At 42.6% G+C, this 18,876-nt stretch overlaps 1 protein-coding gene across 1 annotated transcript; it reads right to left on the minus strand.

Annotated features, from left to right (window-relative positions):
• Positions 1 to 15,954: 15,954 nt before the first annotated feature.
• On the minus strand, positions 15,955 to 18,394 carry SERP1 (stress associated endoplasmic reticulum protein 1). The gene is made up of 3 exons (XM_064275594.1): positions 18,233 to 18,394; positions 17,939 to 18,014; positions 15,955 to 16,714 (listed from the first exon to the last, which is right to left on the minus strand). The coding sequence occupies exons 1-3, from the start codon at positions 18,314 to 18,316 to the stop codon at positions 16,674 to 16,676; spliced, it is 201 nt and encodes a 66-aa protein (XP_064131664.1). The 5' UTR covers positions 18,317 to 18,394; the 3' UTR covers positions 15,955 to 16,673.
• Positions 18,395 to 18,876: the final 482 nt, after the last annotated feature.

An 18,876-nucleotide genomic window follows, 5' to 3' on the forward strand; every position in this document is an offset into this window, starting at 1 on the left:
ATAGTCCAGTCCAATCCCAGTCTGAAGAGCTGGCTCTGGGAATGGTTCCTGTCTTGGGCTAACAGAAGGTCTGGGGACCATGACCTCCAGGGTCCTTCTAGTCTCAGTCAGACCATTAAGATTTTCTTCTTTGACATCAGTGAAAAACAGACTTTGCTACTTGCCCATTACCGGAAGAAGAGGTCATCTTTCCTGCCTTTCATCCCACCCAACTTTATTTCATCCCTCTAACTCCTTTAATCCCATTCTCTGGGCTGGCCATGTGAGGCTGTCCCCAGAGTGCCTTCAGCCTTGTAGTAAAATGAGAGCAACATCTGCTTAATCTTCCTTCCTAGGAACAAGAGTGATAAGGCCCCACCCTGATTTTTTTTTTTGGGGGGGGCATGGTGAAGCACCATGGCCCCCCACCCCCTTGGCAGTTGTCTGGTGGTGGTGGGCACCTGCAGACCACACCAAGCTGCTCTTGGCTCCACTGCTGTTTTTTCTTTTTGTTTTGCTTGTTTAATAATATTTTATTGAGTTTTTGGTGAAAGTTTACACAGCAAGTTAGGTTCCCATTTGATGATTTCCACACAAATTGTTCAGTGACATTAGTTATATTTATCACAATGTGTCAACATTCTCTTTAATTGTGTTCAGTTTGTTCCCTTTCCAGTACTCTAGCTCCTCTGCCCCCTTATCCTCTCACCTTTGCTTTGAATGAAAGGTCTCATATTGATGGTTTTTAAGTAGGGCACTGATGTCAGGCCCGCTGTGAATTTAAAGGAAAATCCTGAATGCAATTTCCATCTTTCAAACTCCTGTAGTGGTTTCCAAAATATGCTTTACAAGGAGCTCTTTGAAGTAGCTCTGTAGAGAATGGGTTTTCTGTCCCGCAAACCTTGATCTTCACAGTCTGTAAGCAAAAGCCCTGTTTTTCAACCTGCCAGTCTTGAGTTTGCCAGCTCCTGCGGCTACGTGAATCAGGAAAAGCCTCTATCCTGATCCACGGGCTTGGGATGTTCCAGCCTCTACAGTCTTGTAAGCCTTTTCCTTGATATAAATCTCTCTATATATTCACACGCCTTACTGGTTTGGCTCCTCTAGAGAACCCAGCCTGAGACACCTGCTTCCAAATTAGGTTCCTCAACTGAGCAAAAGATAAAGGGGAAAATTGTCCTTTCTTCCATTTTGAAAATAAAAAAATTTCCAAGGCTTCTCTGAAAAATTACTTAAAAATTGAAAGTTATCAGGGCATTTAGAAATAGCGAAAAAGATTACTGGTGTCTCCAGTGGAAAATTATGCAGTGTTTAGAGCTGGCCCATTTGGGTTATCTAATTGTAGCCTTTCATTGTCTTTCAGCTACTTCACATCTCTGTAAATTACAGATAAGTAATTATGTTGCAAAATAATTCTTGTTTATACACATGCAAATAAATTGTCTGATGGAGAGTCAATTGCCTCTTTTCCTCCCGATGGAAAAAGCCAGTTTCTCTATCCATTCCTAACTTCACTTCAACATTCCTTTACTCCACATAAATTTGTGTTTCTTTGACTTCTCCACGGAACTGGTTGTAACATCTTACCAGTTCCTTCATTAATAATGAGTTAAATAAAATCTTTAACACATATTAATTTTAGTTATGACTTTACCCTTTAAAAAAAAATTATCTTTTAACAGGCTCAAGCCTCCAAATTCCAATAAGACAGAGGACTAGGAAAGTCTACACTTTAATTCGAAGAAGAATTTTCAAGTAAACTGTAACAATCATCTTCTTATTTAGTCTTAGTTATCTAGTGCTGCTATAACAGAAATACCACAAGTGGATGGCTTTAACAAACAAATTTATTCTCTCACTGTCTAGGAGGCTAGATGTCCAAATTCAGGGCTCCAGCTCCAGGGGGAGTTTTTCTCTCTCAGTCAGCTCTGTGGGAAGGTCCTTGCCATCAATCTTTCCCTGGTTTAGGAGCTTCTCAGCACAGGGACTCCAGGTCCAAAGGACGCATTCCACTCCCAGTGCTTCTTTCTTGGTGGTATGAGGTCTCTCTCCTCTCTGCTTGATTCTTTTCTTTTTCAAAAGAGATTGACTCAAGATACAACCTAATCCTATAGATTGAGTCCTGGCTCATTAACATAACTGCCTCAAATCCTGCCTCATTAACATCATAGAGGTTAGGATTTATAACGCATAGGAAAACCACACCAGATGACAAAATGGTGGACAACCACACAATACTGGGAATTGTGGCCTAGCCAAGTTGATACACATTTTGGGGGAACACAATTCAATCCATAACAAATGGGGTAGCTAACCTCACAAGTTAGAAAGAAGGATCCCCCAAGTGCCAAAATGAAGAAGGACTGGACGACTGAAGCAGTAAGCACAGGAGCTAATCCTGTAGCTGTCCTAGAAGCAGCAAAGGTACTGAAAATAAAACCTTGATTCCACAAGATGTAAGGAGGTGGACGTAAATAAATGGAGGCCTTTGAAGGTCTAACCCTCAGCGAAAGAATGTACCAGAATGAGATGTGTCCACCAAGTCAGGGGGACGTCAAGGAATCCTTCTGTCCCTGTTCCAGACTCTGGATTTAAAACAGATCTCTTTTGAGAACTTTAGAGCCCTGGGCCTAACACCTCACCCAGGTTTGTTGTAAGAATTTCTTGGCTCGGGAACTCCAACCTATCCCCAAACTGAGAAATTAACATAAAATGGTGTGAGTTTAGTGAAACGCTGGGGCTCCTTGTAGACGCCAGTGCTCTTCTATGCAAGAGTGTTTCCACAGCTCAGGCCACAATTTTCACAGAAAATGCAAGCCCCCACTAAAGGTGAGTTTACTGTAAAAATTGTTAAAGCATGGTGTCTTAGTCATCTAGTCCTGCCATAACGGAAATACCACAAGTGGATGGCTTTAACAAAGAGAAATTTATTTCCCCAGAGTAAAGTAGGCTAAAAGTCCTAATTCAAGGTGTTAGCTTCAGGGGAAGGCTTTCTCCCTCTGTCAGCTCTGGGGGAAGGTCCTCGTCATCAATCTTCCCATGGTCAAGGAGCTTGTCAGGTGCAGGGCCCCTGGGTCCAAAGGACACGCTCTGCTCCTGGTGCTGCTTTCTTGGTGGTACGAGGTCCCCAACTCTCTGCTTGCTTCCCTTTTATCTCTTGAGAGATAAAAGGTGGTGCAGGCCGCACCCCAGGGAAACTCCCTTTACCTTGGATCAGGGAGGTGACCCGAGTAAAGTGGCATTACAATCCCACCCTAATCCTGTCAACATAAAATTACAATCACAAAATGGAGGCCAGCCACACAATACTGGGAATCATGGCTCAGCCCAATTGACACACACATTTTTGGGGGGACATAATTCAAACCATGACATGTGGGAAATATCCCACCATATAAGTAAGTGTCAGTGAACACAACTACCTGATCTTGAGTTAAGAAGACAATCAGAGAGAATAAAATAAGTATTTTTAAAAGTTTAAAAACATTAGAAAAAATCAAAACCAAAGAAAACAACAAGGTCCTATGGGGGGGCGGAACTCAAAACAAGCATATTTGGCAAGAAAAAAAAAATTTTTTTTAATCAAAATTTTAAAAGTGAAAAATAGTTATTGAAATAAAAAAAATACAATAAAGAAACAAACAACCCATTAAACAAAATTAAAGAGAGAAGTATCAAGCTAGAAGAGAGATTTCTTTTTTTTAATGCCCCAAAATACCACAGGGAATTAAAGAAAAGAGGTCATGACAGAGACTAGGAGAGAGGAAACAGGGTGAGAAGGTTAAACATATTTGGATTAGGAATTCAGAAAGGAAAGAATGAAGATAATTAGGAGAATGAAATTCGAAGAGGTAAGTGGCTAAATTTTTTCCAGACCTGGTGAAAAACGTAAATCCTCAGATTCAAGGATCTCTGGGGTTCAAATCAGACACAGACAAACAAATCCACTACTCCGTACACCTCAGTGAAACTGAAAAACACCAAAAACAGGGTAAGTCTTAAAAGAATCCTGAGAGAAAAGATATTACTCAGAAACAAAGGATAATTAAGCTAACAGCTGATTTTATATCAGCAGTAACAGAGAAAAGTCCAAGGTACCTGGGTGGTGCAACTGGTTTGCGCTTGACCTAAAGGTTCACGTCCGTTCACCAGAACCACTGAAGGAGGGCCTGGTGATCTGCTTTTGTAAAGTTACAGCCAGGAAAACTCGATGGAACAGCTCTACTCTGTAATACACGGGGCCACCACGAATCAGAACCCACTCAGTGACAGCAGGTTTAATTCTGTAAAACCTGTGAAAGCCAGAAGCTGTGTAGGGCAGAAATCTGTCAGAGAAGGAAAACTGAAATATTTTCCACTAAAAGGAGCGATAGACAAGTGATATAATTGCCCCCTGTCAAAGGCGGAAAACTTGCGAGACCCAGAAAAACAAGGCAGTCCTGTCGAGTTCCAGCTCTCACAGGTTTCACTATAATAGAGAGGCCAGGAGACAATGAAATAACACCTCCCAACTGCTGAGGGGAAATAATTGCCAATTCACAAATCAATACCCAGCTCCTTCAAGAAGAAAATAAAAACATTTTCATATAAACGAACAAAAAGACAGAAAGAATTTATCACTCACTGATGTTGAGGAAACCCTGGTGGTATAGTGGTTAAGAGCTATGGCTGCTAACCAAAAGGTCGGCAGTTTGAATCCACCATGCACTCCTTGGAAACCCTTTGGGGCAGTTCTACTCTGTCCTATAGAGTCGCTATGAGACAGAATTGACTCGACGGCACTGGGTTTGGTTTTTGGTGTTGGATGTTGCTGAGAGAAGTACTGATGGATGTTCTTTAAAAGAAACCAAGCTGATTCCAACTCATAGTGATCCTGTAGGGTAGAGTAGAACTGCCCTATAGGGTTTCCAAAGAGCAGCTGGTGGATTCGAACTGCCGGCCTTTGGGTTAGCAGCCAAGCTCTTAACCACTGCGCCACCAGGGCTCCAATGGATGTTCTTTAGGAACAAGGAAATTGAACCCAGAAGGAATGAGATGTAAGAAGGAATGGCAAGCAAAGAAATGAGTAAATATGAAGAAATGTGAAAAAGCACATGCTCATAAAACAGCAACAATAATCATAGGTAATTGGGAGGCAAAAAAACTAGACAAATTAACAATACGTGGAAAAGAGATGATTGAAATGAGCATTGGAAGGTTTTTGTTCAGGAAGAAGGTAGACATAAAGATTAATTTTAAACTTCCTCAAACATACCTGGTTAAGTTTAAAGGGTGTTCACTGAGAGAATAGAAAAAAGTAGAGGGGAGAAAGGGTAACAAGGAAACTTTAACCAAACGCTCTCTCAAACAGGCCTCCATCTCCTTCCTGGAAGGGTGTGTGGAGCATAGCAGGGAGTGGGGGACCCAGGGCTCCACCTAAGCCATGGCCAAGGATGATGGTAAAAATAGAGGCACTGGTAAGGATGAGAACAAATCTGAGATAAGAGAATGTTCACAGAGAATAGGCCATGTTCATGGAGAATGAGCCAGCAGGCCCAGGTAATCTGAACATTGAAAAATGGACAAGTAGAAGCAACGTGTTTTGATGGTCAGAAGAAAACTGAGAAAATGAGTTTGGATAAAGATCTCTGATATTATATCGATGGGTCCACAAAGCTACTGGACTTTGAAACCGATGCAATTTTACACTACATTGCTGATGAAGCTGGACATCTGAAGCCATCTAGTGAACTTCCAGGACAATCTATGCAGGTTACATTTGTCCCAGGAGATCATGCCAAAATCTGGTTTGATGACATTAGAGATGATGCTGAATGCATTGAGGATATCTTTTTTTTTTTTTTAATTGAACTTTAGATGAAAGTTTACAGAACAAACTAGTTTCTCATCGAACAATTAGTATACACATTGTTTTATGACATTGGTTAACAACCCCACGACATGTCAACACTCTCCCTTCTCAATCCTGGGTTCCCTATTACCAGATTTCCTGTTCTCTCCTGCCTTCCAGTGCCTGCCCAGGGCTGATGCATCCCTTTATTCTTGTTTTGTTCCATGGGCCTGCTCAATCTTTGGCTGAAGGGTGAACCTTGGGAGCGGCCTCATTACTGAGCTGAAAGGCTGTCTGGTGGCCGTACTCTCAGGGTCTTTCCAGTGTCCATCGGGCCAGCAAGTCTGGTCTTTCTTTTTGAGTTAGAATTTTGTTCTACATTTTTCTCCAGCTGTGTCTGGGACCCTCTATTGTCAGTGGTGGTAGCCGGGCACTATCTCATTGTACTGGACTCAGTCTGGTGGAGGCCATGGTAGGTGTGCTCCATTAGTCCTTTGGACTAATCTTTCCCTTGTATCTTTAGTTTTCTTCATTCTTCCTTGCTCCTGAAGGGGTGAGACCAGTGGGGTATCCTAAGTGGCTGCTCACAGGCTTTTAAGAACCCAGACGCTACTCACCAGAGTAGGATGTAGAACATTTTCTTTATAAACTAAGTTATGCCAATTGAGCTAGATGTTCCCCAAGACCGTCGTCCCAACAGCCCTCAGCCCAGCAATTCGGTCCCTCAGGGAGTTTGGATGTGTCTATGGAGCTGCCATGGCCTTGCCTTGTGTAGGTTGTGCTGCCTTCCCTAGTATGGTGCACTGTCTTACCCTTCACCAAAGTTACTACTTACCTTTCGTCTATTAAGTGTTTTTCCATCCCCACCCCTCTCCTCCTCATAACCATGAAATATTACTTCTTTTTGTATGTAAACCTTTTCATGAATTTTTACAGTAGTCGTCTCATACAATATTTGTGCTTTTGTGATTGACTTATTTCCCTCAGCATGATGTCCTGTGCTGAGTTCCTTTTGTTTGTGGGTTTCTTTTTCATTTCTTTTGTTTTTGTAGATTTTGTTTTTATTGAGCCTTTATGTTTTTCTTCTTTATTTTGATGCATAGGTTTGTTAACTTTCTTTGTGGTTACCTTGAAATTTACCCTTATCTTCCTAGGTTTGAACCAGTCCGTTATTACTTGGTATCACCTTGCCTTCCTCTCCCTTAGAGAGTTCTGTGCCTATACCATTTATTCCGTTTTACTGTTCTGATGTTGATGTCATTTACAGATTAACCTCTCTGGTTCCCTGTTGCAAGCATTGAGGATATCTTAATTGAACTCAACATCTTACATTCCAATTTTTCTGATGATTGTTGCACAATTTGGGTTATGGTCAAGATCCCCGAAGCTGATTAAGACCTCATTAACATGGGTGAAGTTTGTTAAGGCAGATTTTCTTTGATGTGTATTTTAAAGTTTTTTTTTAAACTGATGATGAATTATCTTGAGTCAAATGTTAAACCCACTTTGTTCTATTGTTGTAACAGAATTTGCTTGGGTAAAGGACCACAGCATCTGCTGTTTAGAGAAAAAGGGGAAAATGTGTTAGTAATTTTCCTTCTGTCGCCACATCACCCCCATTAAATGAGTGTTTACAACAAATTCTTTGCTCTGTAATCATCATGGATTATGTACAAATCCCTAGTTTTCACTAGCCTGTACAATAATCAGAATCTTAGTATATGCTCCAGCTACTTAGATGTCATGTTTAGATTTCGATAAAATTTAAGGGAGGCAGAATTCTGCATTTGAAATTACAATGTATGGGTCTGTTTTTCATATTTTAGTAGCATGTGACTAGTTTATGTTAATTTTGAAATCACACACATTCTTGTCATAATCTTATGTTGCCATCACAAAGAAATCAACAAGAAGACATTTCCAAGCACATTTTTAAGAATTTGTAAGATCAGTAGTTGCAGAAATTGAACACTGGGTGGCACCCAATTATCATCTGAAATACTAATACATTGGTTCACTTTTTTTTTTTTTTGCTTTAAGTACATTTCACAAACAAAAGGGACTATCTTTTTAATCTTTTCTCAATACGGAATTTTAAAGCTTTTTATTTGGAATTCATTTCAATGTATAAAAAAGTTGCCAAAAAAAAAAAATTTCAAGACCGTCTGGCCACTGCGTGCCTCTTGGGTTTCCACATGAATTTTAAGATCTGCTTGTCAATTTCTACAAAGAAGACAGCTGGGATTCTGACAGGAAATGTGTTGAATCTGCAGATAAATTTAGGGAGCATTGCCATTTTAACAATATTAAGCCTTCCGATCCATGAACATGGGATGTCTTTCCATTTAGTTACAGCTTTAATTTCTTTTTACAATGTTTTGCAATTTTCAGAAATTTTGGCATTTAATACTTTTGAAGAGACACATGCCTCGTGTCCAGCAGTTCTACTTCTAAGCTGGTGAAATTCTATATACAATGCATCTATATAAGGAGACAATGTATAAACAACTGCATCCCAGACGGCAACAGTGAACAACCTCATCATCCCTCAGAAGGGAAACAGATACACAAATGTAGTTTATTCTTTCACACAAGGGGTCTACTCTGTATGGCTGTTAAAATTAACGAATTAGATCCCCTGGAGAAACCTCAGAATCATGTTGAGAGAAAAAATCATGTTGCAGAAGAAAACATATATAGTTTAATATTACCTGTGCAAACTTTTATGGAAACCCTGGTGGTGTAGTGGTTAAGAGCTATGGCTGCTAACCAAAAGGTTGGCAGTTTGAATTCACCACGCACTCCTTGGAAACTCTATGGGGCAGTTCTACTCTGTCCTCTAACCCAAAACCCAGGGTTGCTATAAGTCAGAATCGACTCAACGGCCACGGGTTTGGTTTTGGTATGCAAAACTTTTAAAGTATACGAGTATATGCATTATTTATGAATTTATACATTTGTAGTAAACCCCAAATCAAAGCCATTGCTCTCAAGTCAATTCCAACTCACAGTGATCCTACAGAACAGAGTAGAACTGTCCCATAGGGTTCCCAAGGCTTTAATCTTTACAGGAGCAGATTGCCACATCTTTCTCCCAGTGGCTGAATGGACCTTTCAATTAGCAGCCAAGTGCTTTAACCACTGTATGATCAGGGCTCCTCACATGTGTAGTAAAAGTACAGAAATGTAAATAACTTATACACCTATAAAGAGTTGAATTGGCAAAAGTTGTGTAAGATATATTTAGAATGACCAAAAACAAAAAAAGAGTAGCTGCTGAGGCTGTTCATGTACAACCAAACACCTCATGAGATTTGGTTCCTTTGTTTGGAGGTTTAGGGTCATGATTTCATGGGACATCCCAGCTAATTGGCCTAATAATGTGTTTAGTGCTTCTGTTCTACCTCCTAGTTCATTAATCCTGATCAAAAGAGGAGAAATGCAGAACGGAATTTCATATTCTCATGGAATCCAGCAATTCTGGAGCCATGGAGGCTGAATGAACCCCCGAAACTATTGCCCTGAGATAATCTTTAAACTTTAAACCAAAAATATCCCTGGAAGTGGTCTTAAAACCAAACTATTTTAGCTTAACTAGTAAAGACTGTCTTGAGTATTCTGCTCTTTTAAGATCCATCTCTATGGGATCAAACTGAAGAACTAGAAAATTTAGGGGGCAGCGAGTTTATGTTAAAGGAGAAGGAACAACTCAAAACAGGAGGGTCAGGATGGCTGTACACCTGGAAGAATGAAGAAACTGTTGAACTGGTATATGTTCTGCTGTGTATATTTTCAACAACAACAAAATAAATTATATTTTAAAAAGTACAAAAATGTATATGAATGCCTATACTGACTTCAGAGGGCAAAGAAACGGTGCTTTGGTCATATCAGTTACATTTTATTTATATCTTTAAGAAAGAGTTTTGAAGTAACTATGGCAAAATTTTAACAACTAACATTGATGGTGCCACATAGACATCTCATGTTATTTTATGTATAGTTGAGGTCTTACATAATTTAAAATTTTAAAACCTAAATTCTATATTAGGCATAATTTGCTCATTATAAGTTGAACTGGTTCCTGAAACAGAAAAAAGATATTAGTTGAAAAACTTGGTGAAATTCAAATAGGATCCTAGTTAGTAGTATTGCTCCAATGTTAATTTCTTGGTTTTGACAAATATACCGTGGTTATATGTTTTATATAAGATGTTGGAGCCCTGTTTGTGCAGTGGTTAAGAGCTCCGCTGCTAACCAAAAAAGGGTTGGCAGTTTAAATCCAGCAGCTACTCCTTGGAAACCCTAAGGGGGCAGTTCAACTCAGTCCTATAGGGTCGCTGTGGGTCAGAATATAGTGGATAGCAATGGGTTTGGGTTTTTTGTTTTGGTGACATAAGATGTTAACATTAGGGGAAGCTGAGTGAAGGTACACAGGAACGCTGCTATTTTTGCAATGTTTCTGTAAAACTAAGTTTTTTTTTTAAACGAACAAAGGTATGAAATCAAACTCCATATATTTTCTGTAAATATTTTTGTTTTAACAGGAATTCAAGCCTCTTCAAGGACAAGTTTTATGAACACAAAACTTTTATGTATTTGCTAGGTGTCTTTTTCATGCCCTAGGTGGCATTACCTGTAGGTGATTTCCCCAGTCAGAAGGGCCCCTGAAGCAGGGGCAACCAGTGAGGACGAGCAATTTTTGACCCCATTTTGCCCTCTGGTTTCCCTTCAGTTTCCCAGAGGCAACGGACTTTAATTAAGGACCTGGTATATGCAAAACATTTGGGGGGGGGAGTGGCTAAAAAGCTAAATATGATTCATAGTCCTCTAAGTTCTGAGAAGCTATTTGAAAGGCAAAACTTCAGACAGTAAAATTATAAATCAAGATTATAAAAAAGACAGTGGGTGACTTCCTGCCAAGTCAAATATATAGGCTTACAGTTCCTTTTGGTTTGCAATGCGGAAGGTTCCTCACCCTATCAGAAGTCTCTATTTTTGCCGCTTACAAGTTGTGGGTTTTTTTTTTTTTTTTTTTGCATAGGGTATTTTTAATTTTTTAAAGTCTTTACCATCATCGTGTTTCCTAATAGCCCCATAAAACAGCAGGGTAATTTTTCGTTTCTCTATAGGTGAGAAGAATGAAGCCCGATGAGTTTGCGGGATTTGTTTAAAGCCAAGGACTAGTATTTAGTGGAACTACAACTCAGAGTCCTCTTCAGCTCTTCTCAAAGTTTAATTTGCATACAAATCACCTGGGAATCTGTGAAAATGCAGATTTTGATTCAGTGGGTGTAGGGTGGAGCCTGAGCCCTGGTGGCGCAGGGGTTAGAGCGATGACTGCTAACCAAAACGTGGGCGTGGGGAAACCACCAGCGGCTCCCCTCCGCGGGAGAAAGATGTGGCAGTCTGGTTCTGTAGAGATTTACAGCCTTGGAAACCCTATGGAGTCTCTATTAGTCCAAATTGACTCCTCGGCAGTGGGTTTGGCGTTTGGTTTTGGGGTGGAGCCGTCCCGGGGCCACGTTTTGAGTAGCAGATTAAGCTGGGTATTACACTCAGCTGGCCAGCTTTCCCTGCATGTGCTTGGGAACTCGGATGGATTTCAACGTAAGGCTTAGCAAAACGGAAGGGTCTTGCCTTGAAAGACATCCTGATGCTGTACTCTATCAAGCAGAAACCACTTTCAGATTTCCGGATGGTTTTCATTCTCTGTGGCACCTTCCTTCTCCATGTAATCCACCCATAATTAATGGTAGGTTGTGCTCATGAAGCCAAGCCTGGCGCTAGGCTGAAACATGCTAGGATTCTGTTTACTTTTGACTTGGACTTTAAGGGAAATTATAATTTGTCTCAATCCTAAATGCATGTGCTCCTTGGAATCTGCGGTTGTGCTTTTATTGATGACCCTGGGAGCCTCCTTTGCTCAATGTCTGAGATCTGGTTTGGAAATCACCACATTCTAAATGCTTTGCAGCAGCCGGTTAGCCTTGTTGTGGGGAGTCCCGTTGTGAGGGGAACAAGCCTACCTCTTCCCAAGGACTGGATCTGGTGGAGGGTGCGCAGAGCTGTGCTGGGTCCGCGCGGGTGTGGCGTGGAGAAGGGCGCATCTGTGTGGTGTCCTTGGAATGCGACGGATTACCAAATAAGCAAGGTACGCGCGGCTTGTGCTTACTTACTATAGTGGACAATTTCACATGGGTTTTGTGAAACTGTGCACTACAGATTAGTAAATAAGCACAAGTAAGCCCGTGCGTACCGGTGCATAGCTTGCTTACTGGTTAATCGCCCCTGCCGTGGCGCATGGTGCGCCCGGGAAAGGGGTTCGCGGCAGCTCTCTGCGGCCGGCAGCTGCCGCCCACAGCACCTGCTCCAAACAGCAAGCCTGGCTGTTTGGCTCTGACAACAGGACTGACCGGTGTGGGGGAAGTGTCAGCTTTCTGTGATAAAGCACTTTTAGTTTTCTAAAAACGCTTGTTATGAACGGTTCTCAAATGTGACTGAAGGACAAATACCACCGTTGATGTATTTCCAAGTATCAAGCCTACCCCGGTGAGTTTATTTCACGGGGAGAGAATGGGCACTCTGGCCGAGCTCGGCCATTAGCCGAGGTCAGCAGAAGTGCTCGGGATGCCTGCAATACCAGGGTTAGAGGACTTCACAAGAGGCGTCTCTTAAAAGACTTTTCTGATATCCTAGGCCATTTGTTTGCCCTCGTTTCCACACATTTGTGCTGAGCACCCACTTTGCTTATAAAAGCACCATACTGGCCTTGGTGTAGGGTAGGTGAAAACAATAAACAAGAAGGGTTTTTAAAGATTCCATACTCTAGGTGAAAAATTAAGAAACAAAATTAATAAACATGCCCACATATCATAAATGTGAACTAACTGGTCCAGAGTCAAGCCCTTTACAGGTGTCAGAGAAAAGGTGTTTCTGCTGAGGTGAAACTCAAGCCAGGCCTGGAGCACAGGTGGTACCTTAATGTCGGGAAATGCACAGGAACTGTCCTAGACAGCCCAAAGTATCGGAAACATGTAAATAGACTCTGAGGGCTCAACAGCTCTGAAGAGAAGCTGTGGGGGACAAGGCTGAAAAGGTAGGTTGAGGGTATGTTGTGAACCTGCTACCGATTCTGACTCAGGGCCACCCAGTTGTTTCATCCCAATGACAGCAGAAAGCTGTAAGTTTAGTGGACATTCCTAAAGAATTATGGAACTGGGATGTCCCATGGAACCAAGACCCTAAACCTCCAAACCAAGGAACCAACCCCATGTGTTTGGTTGTGTGCAAGCAGCCTCAGCAGTTTTTTTAGTCAAGTTGTTAATATATCTACCTCATGACTTCAACTACTCTTGAATATGTCACAGTGGATAACATTAGTGATTTGATCCTCACATTTTTGTGCCCCTCAGGAAATGCCAATAGTGTATTTGTCACATAATTCACTTAAAAAAAACCAACAAAAAAATTCATAAAAGGATTTTATGATTTCATTAGAAGTTCCCTTTACTTTCTTCTTTAAATTGGCAACTTCAAAACAAATTTTAAAGAACTTTTCTAAAAACGGAAGCCAAGATCCCGTGAAAACAGAAGTGTTCTTTGTGGGTCTCGCAATCATGCCCACGGTTTCTACAGGTGCCATCCCCACCAGCCACAGTCCACGCCGACTCCTGGCGGCTCCATGTGGGCCAGAGTATACCCTGATTTTTCAGATGTAGACTGGCAGGCATTTTTTCCTAGGCATCTCTGGGAGGGCTTGAACTTCACTTCGTTAGCAGTGGAGCAAGTTAACCCACTAAAGCACTTATCACAATTATGGTCATGCTTTCACTGTTCTCCCCAGTACTGGAAAAAGCCTTGACTCTTGGGACTACTATCTGTATCCTCCTTATTGCTGTAAACTGAGGCAGCCGGACTCAGTTGTTCTTCTGGCTTCATGGTTCTGTGATATATATAAATATACTGTGAATAAGTTCAGAGAGTTGCTGTTCCCCCCTTTAGCCCAATTTTTGGTCCCTAGGACTCTTTTCCTTTGCCCTGATCCAGCTTGAAGATAAAACCGTACAAGCAGTTAGAATGCTAGGGTAGAAGGGAACAGGACCAAGTTTAGAAAGTCTGAGAGGGGGTGATATTTGCTGTCGAAGCCAACTTTTGCCTCTTGAAAGTTGTTTGGTTCTAAAATGATAAAATACCAAGTAAAAAGGTAGGTAAAGGCAAGTCAGGCATCAGGGCAATTTCCAAACGGAGCATTAGGTGATGTTCTAAACATCACAGATGCTAAAGCACAGGATTTCGTTGATGAACCTGCGCCTGAGCCCAAGGACATGACCCAGTTCTACACGGCAGTCCTCTGTGCCAACTCCAGAAACCTCAGGGAGAAGAGCCAGGGCCCTGCACAGCTGAGTACACACATTTCTTTAATGCACTTCACAGCCGTCACAATACATTGTTATAAGGAAGATCTTTAATTCTGAAAGGCCTATCAGTTACTTTGAGCAACACTATATACAACCCAACAGATACAATGAAATAACTGACAGCCCCCTAAAAGTTAGAGCGAAATCACAGAGTAACTGGACAGCGCAGACAGCCCCAATAAGGCGTTTATTTTTATTCTGTGCTTAACATTAGATGATAGATAAAACTCAACCCGGGGAGACCAAAGGAGTGTGATTTTTCCTGGAACCAGGCTTGGCTAATTACGATATGCGGATAACCCCTTGGTGGACAAGTATTTCAACTAACTATATATATATATAAAAAAAATACACTCAGATAAGAACTGTGTAAAATCATTTTCTTTTAGGAGAAATGAATCAAATATTGAGGGGACTTTATTTTTAAAGGGCTGATCAGATAAGACGCAGCTTTCATTTACCCAAACATGCATAATCTATCCTTAACATACTCTGTACTCAACTGCTCAATTACACATGAAATACAAAGGAAATACAGTTTTACGTATGTAAAGATTGCCACCTATTGCAATTTAACAGTAAAATTAACCAAGACATCGTACATTAAAAAAAAAAAAAAAAAAACCAACATCATAAAGCCAATTTTCTATAATCAAGAGAAATTGATATGGACTGGTCTGACTCAAAGCAAAGCTTACGGCACCTGCTATGGACTTAAGAGCAGTAACTCTCATCTATAGTTGTGACAGTAAAATAGAATGTTAGCCAAGACACCGTTTCAAGGAAGGAAACAAGTAGAGGCATCGATTTACTGGTGAGAAAGGCAGATTAACGATGCAGTTAAAAACCTGCCAGCCCAACGTCAGCTGATTCCTTTCCTATTCCTTCATTATGGGCAGCTGAGCCAACCTGAACGAACAGTCAAGTTCCTAAACGAACAGTCAAGTTCCTAAACGAACAGTCAAGTTCCTAAACGTTCTCAACCACTTCTCCCCCCTTCCTCTCCCCCATACTCAGGGCTATCAGCTCTCTCTGAGGTCCATGCTGTGTATACACTAGGTAGCAGATTTCCCTTCTGTTCCTCTTAAAACAGCTTATTTTTAAGAGATCTCCCGAGGCAACCAACAAAGCATACGGAAGCAGCTTTCTTTCCCATTAGTTCATGCTCAGGCACCTCTAAGGCTTTGCTCACCAAGTTACGCCGAAGTATATGAAAGCCAATACCTGCAGTTTGCCACCAGTACCAGAAAACCCCAAACCCGCCTTACGGCACTCTTACCCCTACCATTAGTAAGAAGAAAATCTAGTCAATCATCCCCTCTGAAATCATACAACAAAGGGAAGACTACGGACTGATCCCTGTCAGTAAATCCATGTGCTTCCAGATGCTCCTCTGCCCTGATTATCTAGAAACCTCACGGCATTTTACTCATAAACACAGAAAAAGCGTTTCCGAAGTATGTAACTTCTCACTTTGCAGACGTGCCTTTTTTGGTACTGAAAGTGCTATTAACATGCTAGCATGTCTTATGGCACACGGGACTCAACAGCATGTCCTGACGAGGCATTCGTTTTTAGGAGTATTTTCTTCCTAAAATTTTGTCTCGCATAGTAAACCCCTTCGATATGTTAATTCTGGTGAAATCAAGGATGACGTAAACCTCCCCTGAACTGGCTCCATCACAGTAGCTTTTAGGGACTCCGTAATGACCAAATCACAAAACGCTCAACACCAAGTTCTTTTATTTTTTATGGCATCTTAGGTGAGTATATTCACTCATGTAAAATCCAAGGTAGTGTAATACAAACATTGTTGAAACAAAGCTTGTGGCTATAAGCATCTCCCTGTACAGTAGGCATTTAGAGGCCTTTTAAAATTTTTAGGTGCTAAAGGTTGTGGTAAACCTAGGCTAACTCTGTAGCTGTCCCATTTAAAAGCACCTTATTGCAGGACGGTTAGGTGACCCTATATGGGAGTGTGCTTTCAATTCAAGAGACAGTAGTAATAAAGTGCCTAGCTATATAAAAACCATAGATTCTGAATTTTAAATTAAGCTAACTGCATTTACACATTAGGCTTAACAACACCTAGACCTGGTCTGCACTGATTTGATCTGATTAGCCATACTGCACACAGTTTCAACAACCACGGAGAAAAACTTACTCCTTGCTGACTGAATAAGAAGGGTCCACTACTGTAGCTTAACAATCATATTTTATTGCTTTAGTCATGTGGTGCTTTTGCAAGGCACTGTGGTACGGACTAGAGAACTTGGAATGACTCGTGAAGAAACCTTGGAATGATACATGAAGGACGATATATAGGAAAAGTCACTCTGAGGCAGGATGCTTTACTTCATTGTTTTTAACCAGGGATCAAACGTCAGGAATGAGTTCAAGTTAAAATTCACAGGAGAATGGAAACATCTTAAGGTTCAGTCACTTCACATGCCCATCCTGATACTTTGAATAATCTGGAAAATTGCTGCAAAGAGAAAGACCAAACGTTAAAACAAGCTTAAAATAAAACGGGTCTGACGACTGGAGGACTGTAAGGTAGTTCAAGCATGCTACTACATACCTTCATTGTAATAAGAAGTGAAGACAGGGAAGGAAAAAAAAAGGCAAAACAACGAACAAAACAAGTGAAGACAGGCCTACCTTAACAAAACAATAAAATGCCCATAAATTCTTTCAAGATCTCTGCTCTGAATTTTCTATCTTAAGTGTCCAAGAGAGCTTACAGATTCCTAATCATTTCAGAAAGAAGTTATTCAGCCACCACGGTAAACAGGTTTTTCTAATACATAATTATTCTGGTTTATCCTTAACTGTCCTTTTAAGACCTGGCTTAAGATATATGCAGGTTTCCTTATTCTCACAAGGCTGAAATTCAATAATCTTCATGTTATATAAATTGCTTGGCTCTTAGCCATTTAACAGAAAAACTTCTAATCGGTAAGTTCAAGAGGAAGGTAAAGTGAAACACTAAACAGAAATCTCAGTAACTTTCGAGCATCGAAATATGGCAAACCGAAACAACTACTTCAAGACCAACAGCCTGCATATTAAGGTAATAAATGAAGGAAGGAAACTCAATCTTTTATCCGTTTGGGAAGGCAAGGATCCATTCTCTAAGAGCAGGCTGCCCAAATTTTTCCTACCATATGTCAAACTTAAAAAAAAAAATCTAAAAACATTTACCTCATTCATTAAATTGCAAATCAGGTACATTTCCTCTACAGTGAGTCAACTCTCTCCACCAGATTTATGCGATAAATATCTTCCACCCAACACTGACTTAAGCCCTCACATTCTGGTACATGTTAAATCCCGTTCAGACATCCGTACCTACACAATGTCCACGGACGTGCACTTTAAGGTGTCTAATTTCATAAACAACTTTGCAAAAGCACTGATAATGAGATTCCGAAACATTCCAGATTCTCATTCTGTTCTTTTTTTTTTTAATTTTTGGTCTTAAGTGTCTTCCAGTGGGGTCATTCCCCAGAGCCTGACCTCCTTTCTGGGGAAGTTTCTGGAGCACCACCCTCTGTGTGTATGTGGGACAAATACTTCGGTTCAGATGAAAAAGAATTATGTGGCGCTCCGGGCAGGTGGGTAGGACTCACCACTGATAGGTCACCACGTCATCCCAAAGCCGTCACCCAACACCCCACCCGGTGGGAACCCCCCAAAACACACTTACCAGAGCCACAAACAACAAAAATGAAGAGAGCCAATAACCAGGGTCCTACAGAGGCCTTTTCTTCGGGGGCATTTCTCTGCAGAAGGGAAAACGCAGCGTTGGAGGCGCAGACCCCTCTCGGCCCGGGCCCCGGAGCCCGCACCCGGGGCGGTCGCCAGCCCCTAACCTCACAAGCCCGCCCCCCGCCCCCCAGCTCCCCAGCTCCGGCCCACGGCCGCGCCCCCACCCTCCGGGGCACCGGGAGCCCGGGGTCGGCGGGCTGCGGAGCCGAGGGGGCGCCCGCTCCGTCCTCACCGAGGTCTTGGCGACGTTGCCGCGCTGGGTGATGTTCTTGCTGTGCTTCTCGTTGGCCATACGGATCCGCTGCTTGGCGACCATCTTCGCGGCGCCGCCACCTGCCCCAGCCGCCCCTCGGGCCGCTGCGAGGCTCCGCTCGTGGGCTCGGCGCCGCCGGAGCGAGGGGGCTCGGGGGCGCGAGCTCCGGCCGCTGGGCCTGGGCGCGGCGCGCGCGGCGGCGGAGCACCAGGGGGCGCGGGCCGCCGACCCACGGACGGACGGACGGACGGAGCGGGGCGGGCGCGGGGGCGGAAGGGAGCAGGCCGCCGGGACCTTCTCACGCCGCCGCCGCCGTCGGGAGCGTGGAGCGAAAGAGGAAGGAAGAGCAACACAACAGCCGAACGGTGCAGCCCGCCGCCTCGAACTACTTCGGGTTCAGCTGCCAACGTCAGCACTGGGCGGGCTCCGCCCCGCGGAAGTGCGGGCTCCGCCCTCTGGGGAGACGAGGCCGGGAGGGAGCAGGCGGCGCACCGGCACCAGTGCAGCCCGCCCACCGCCTATAGAGTGGAGCGCCAGCGCTGCGCGTGCGCGGCAGAGCCCCTTTCCCCGTAGCTCTCCAAACCGGAAGTAAACCGTCCCCGAGGCTAGTGGCCCCGGAAATA

Source organism: Loxodonta africana, chromosome 23 (genome assembly GCF_030014295.1).
Source record: "Loxodonta africana isolate mLoxAfr1 chromosome 23, mLoxAfr1.hap2, whole genome shotgun sequence".
Classification (NCBI taxonomy): domain Eukaryota; kingdom Metazoa; phylum Chordata; class Mammalia; order Proboscidea; family Elephantidae; genus Loxodonta; species Loxodonta africana.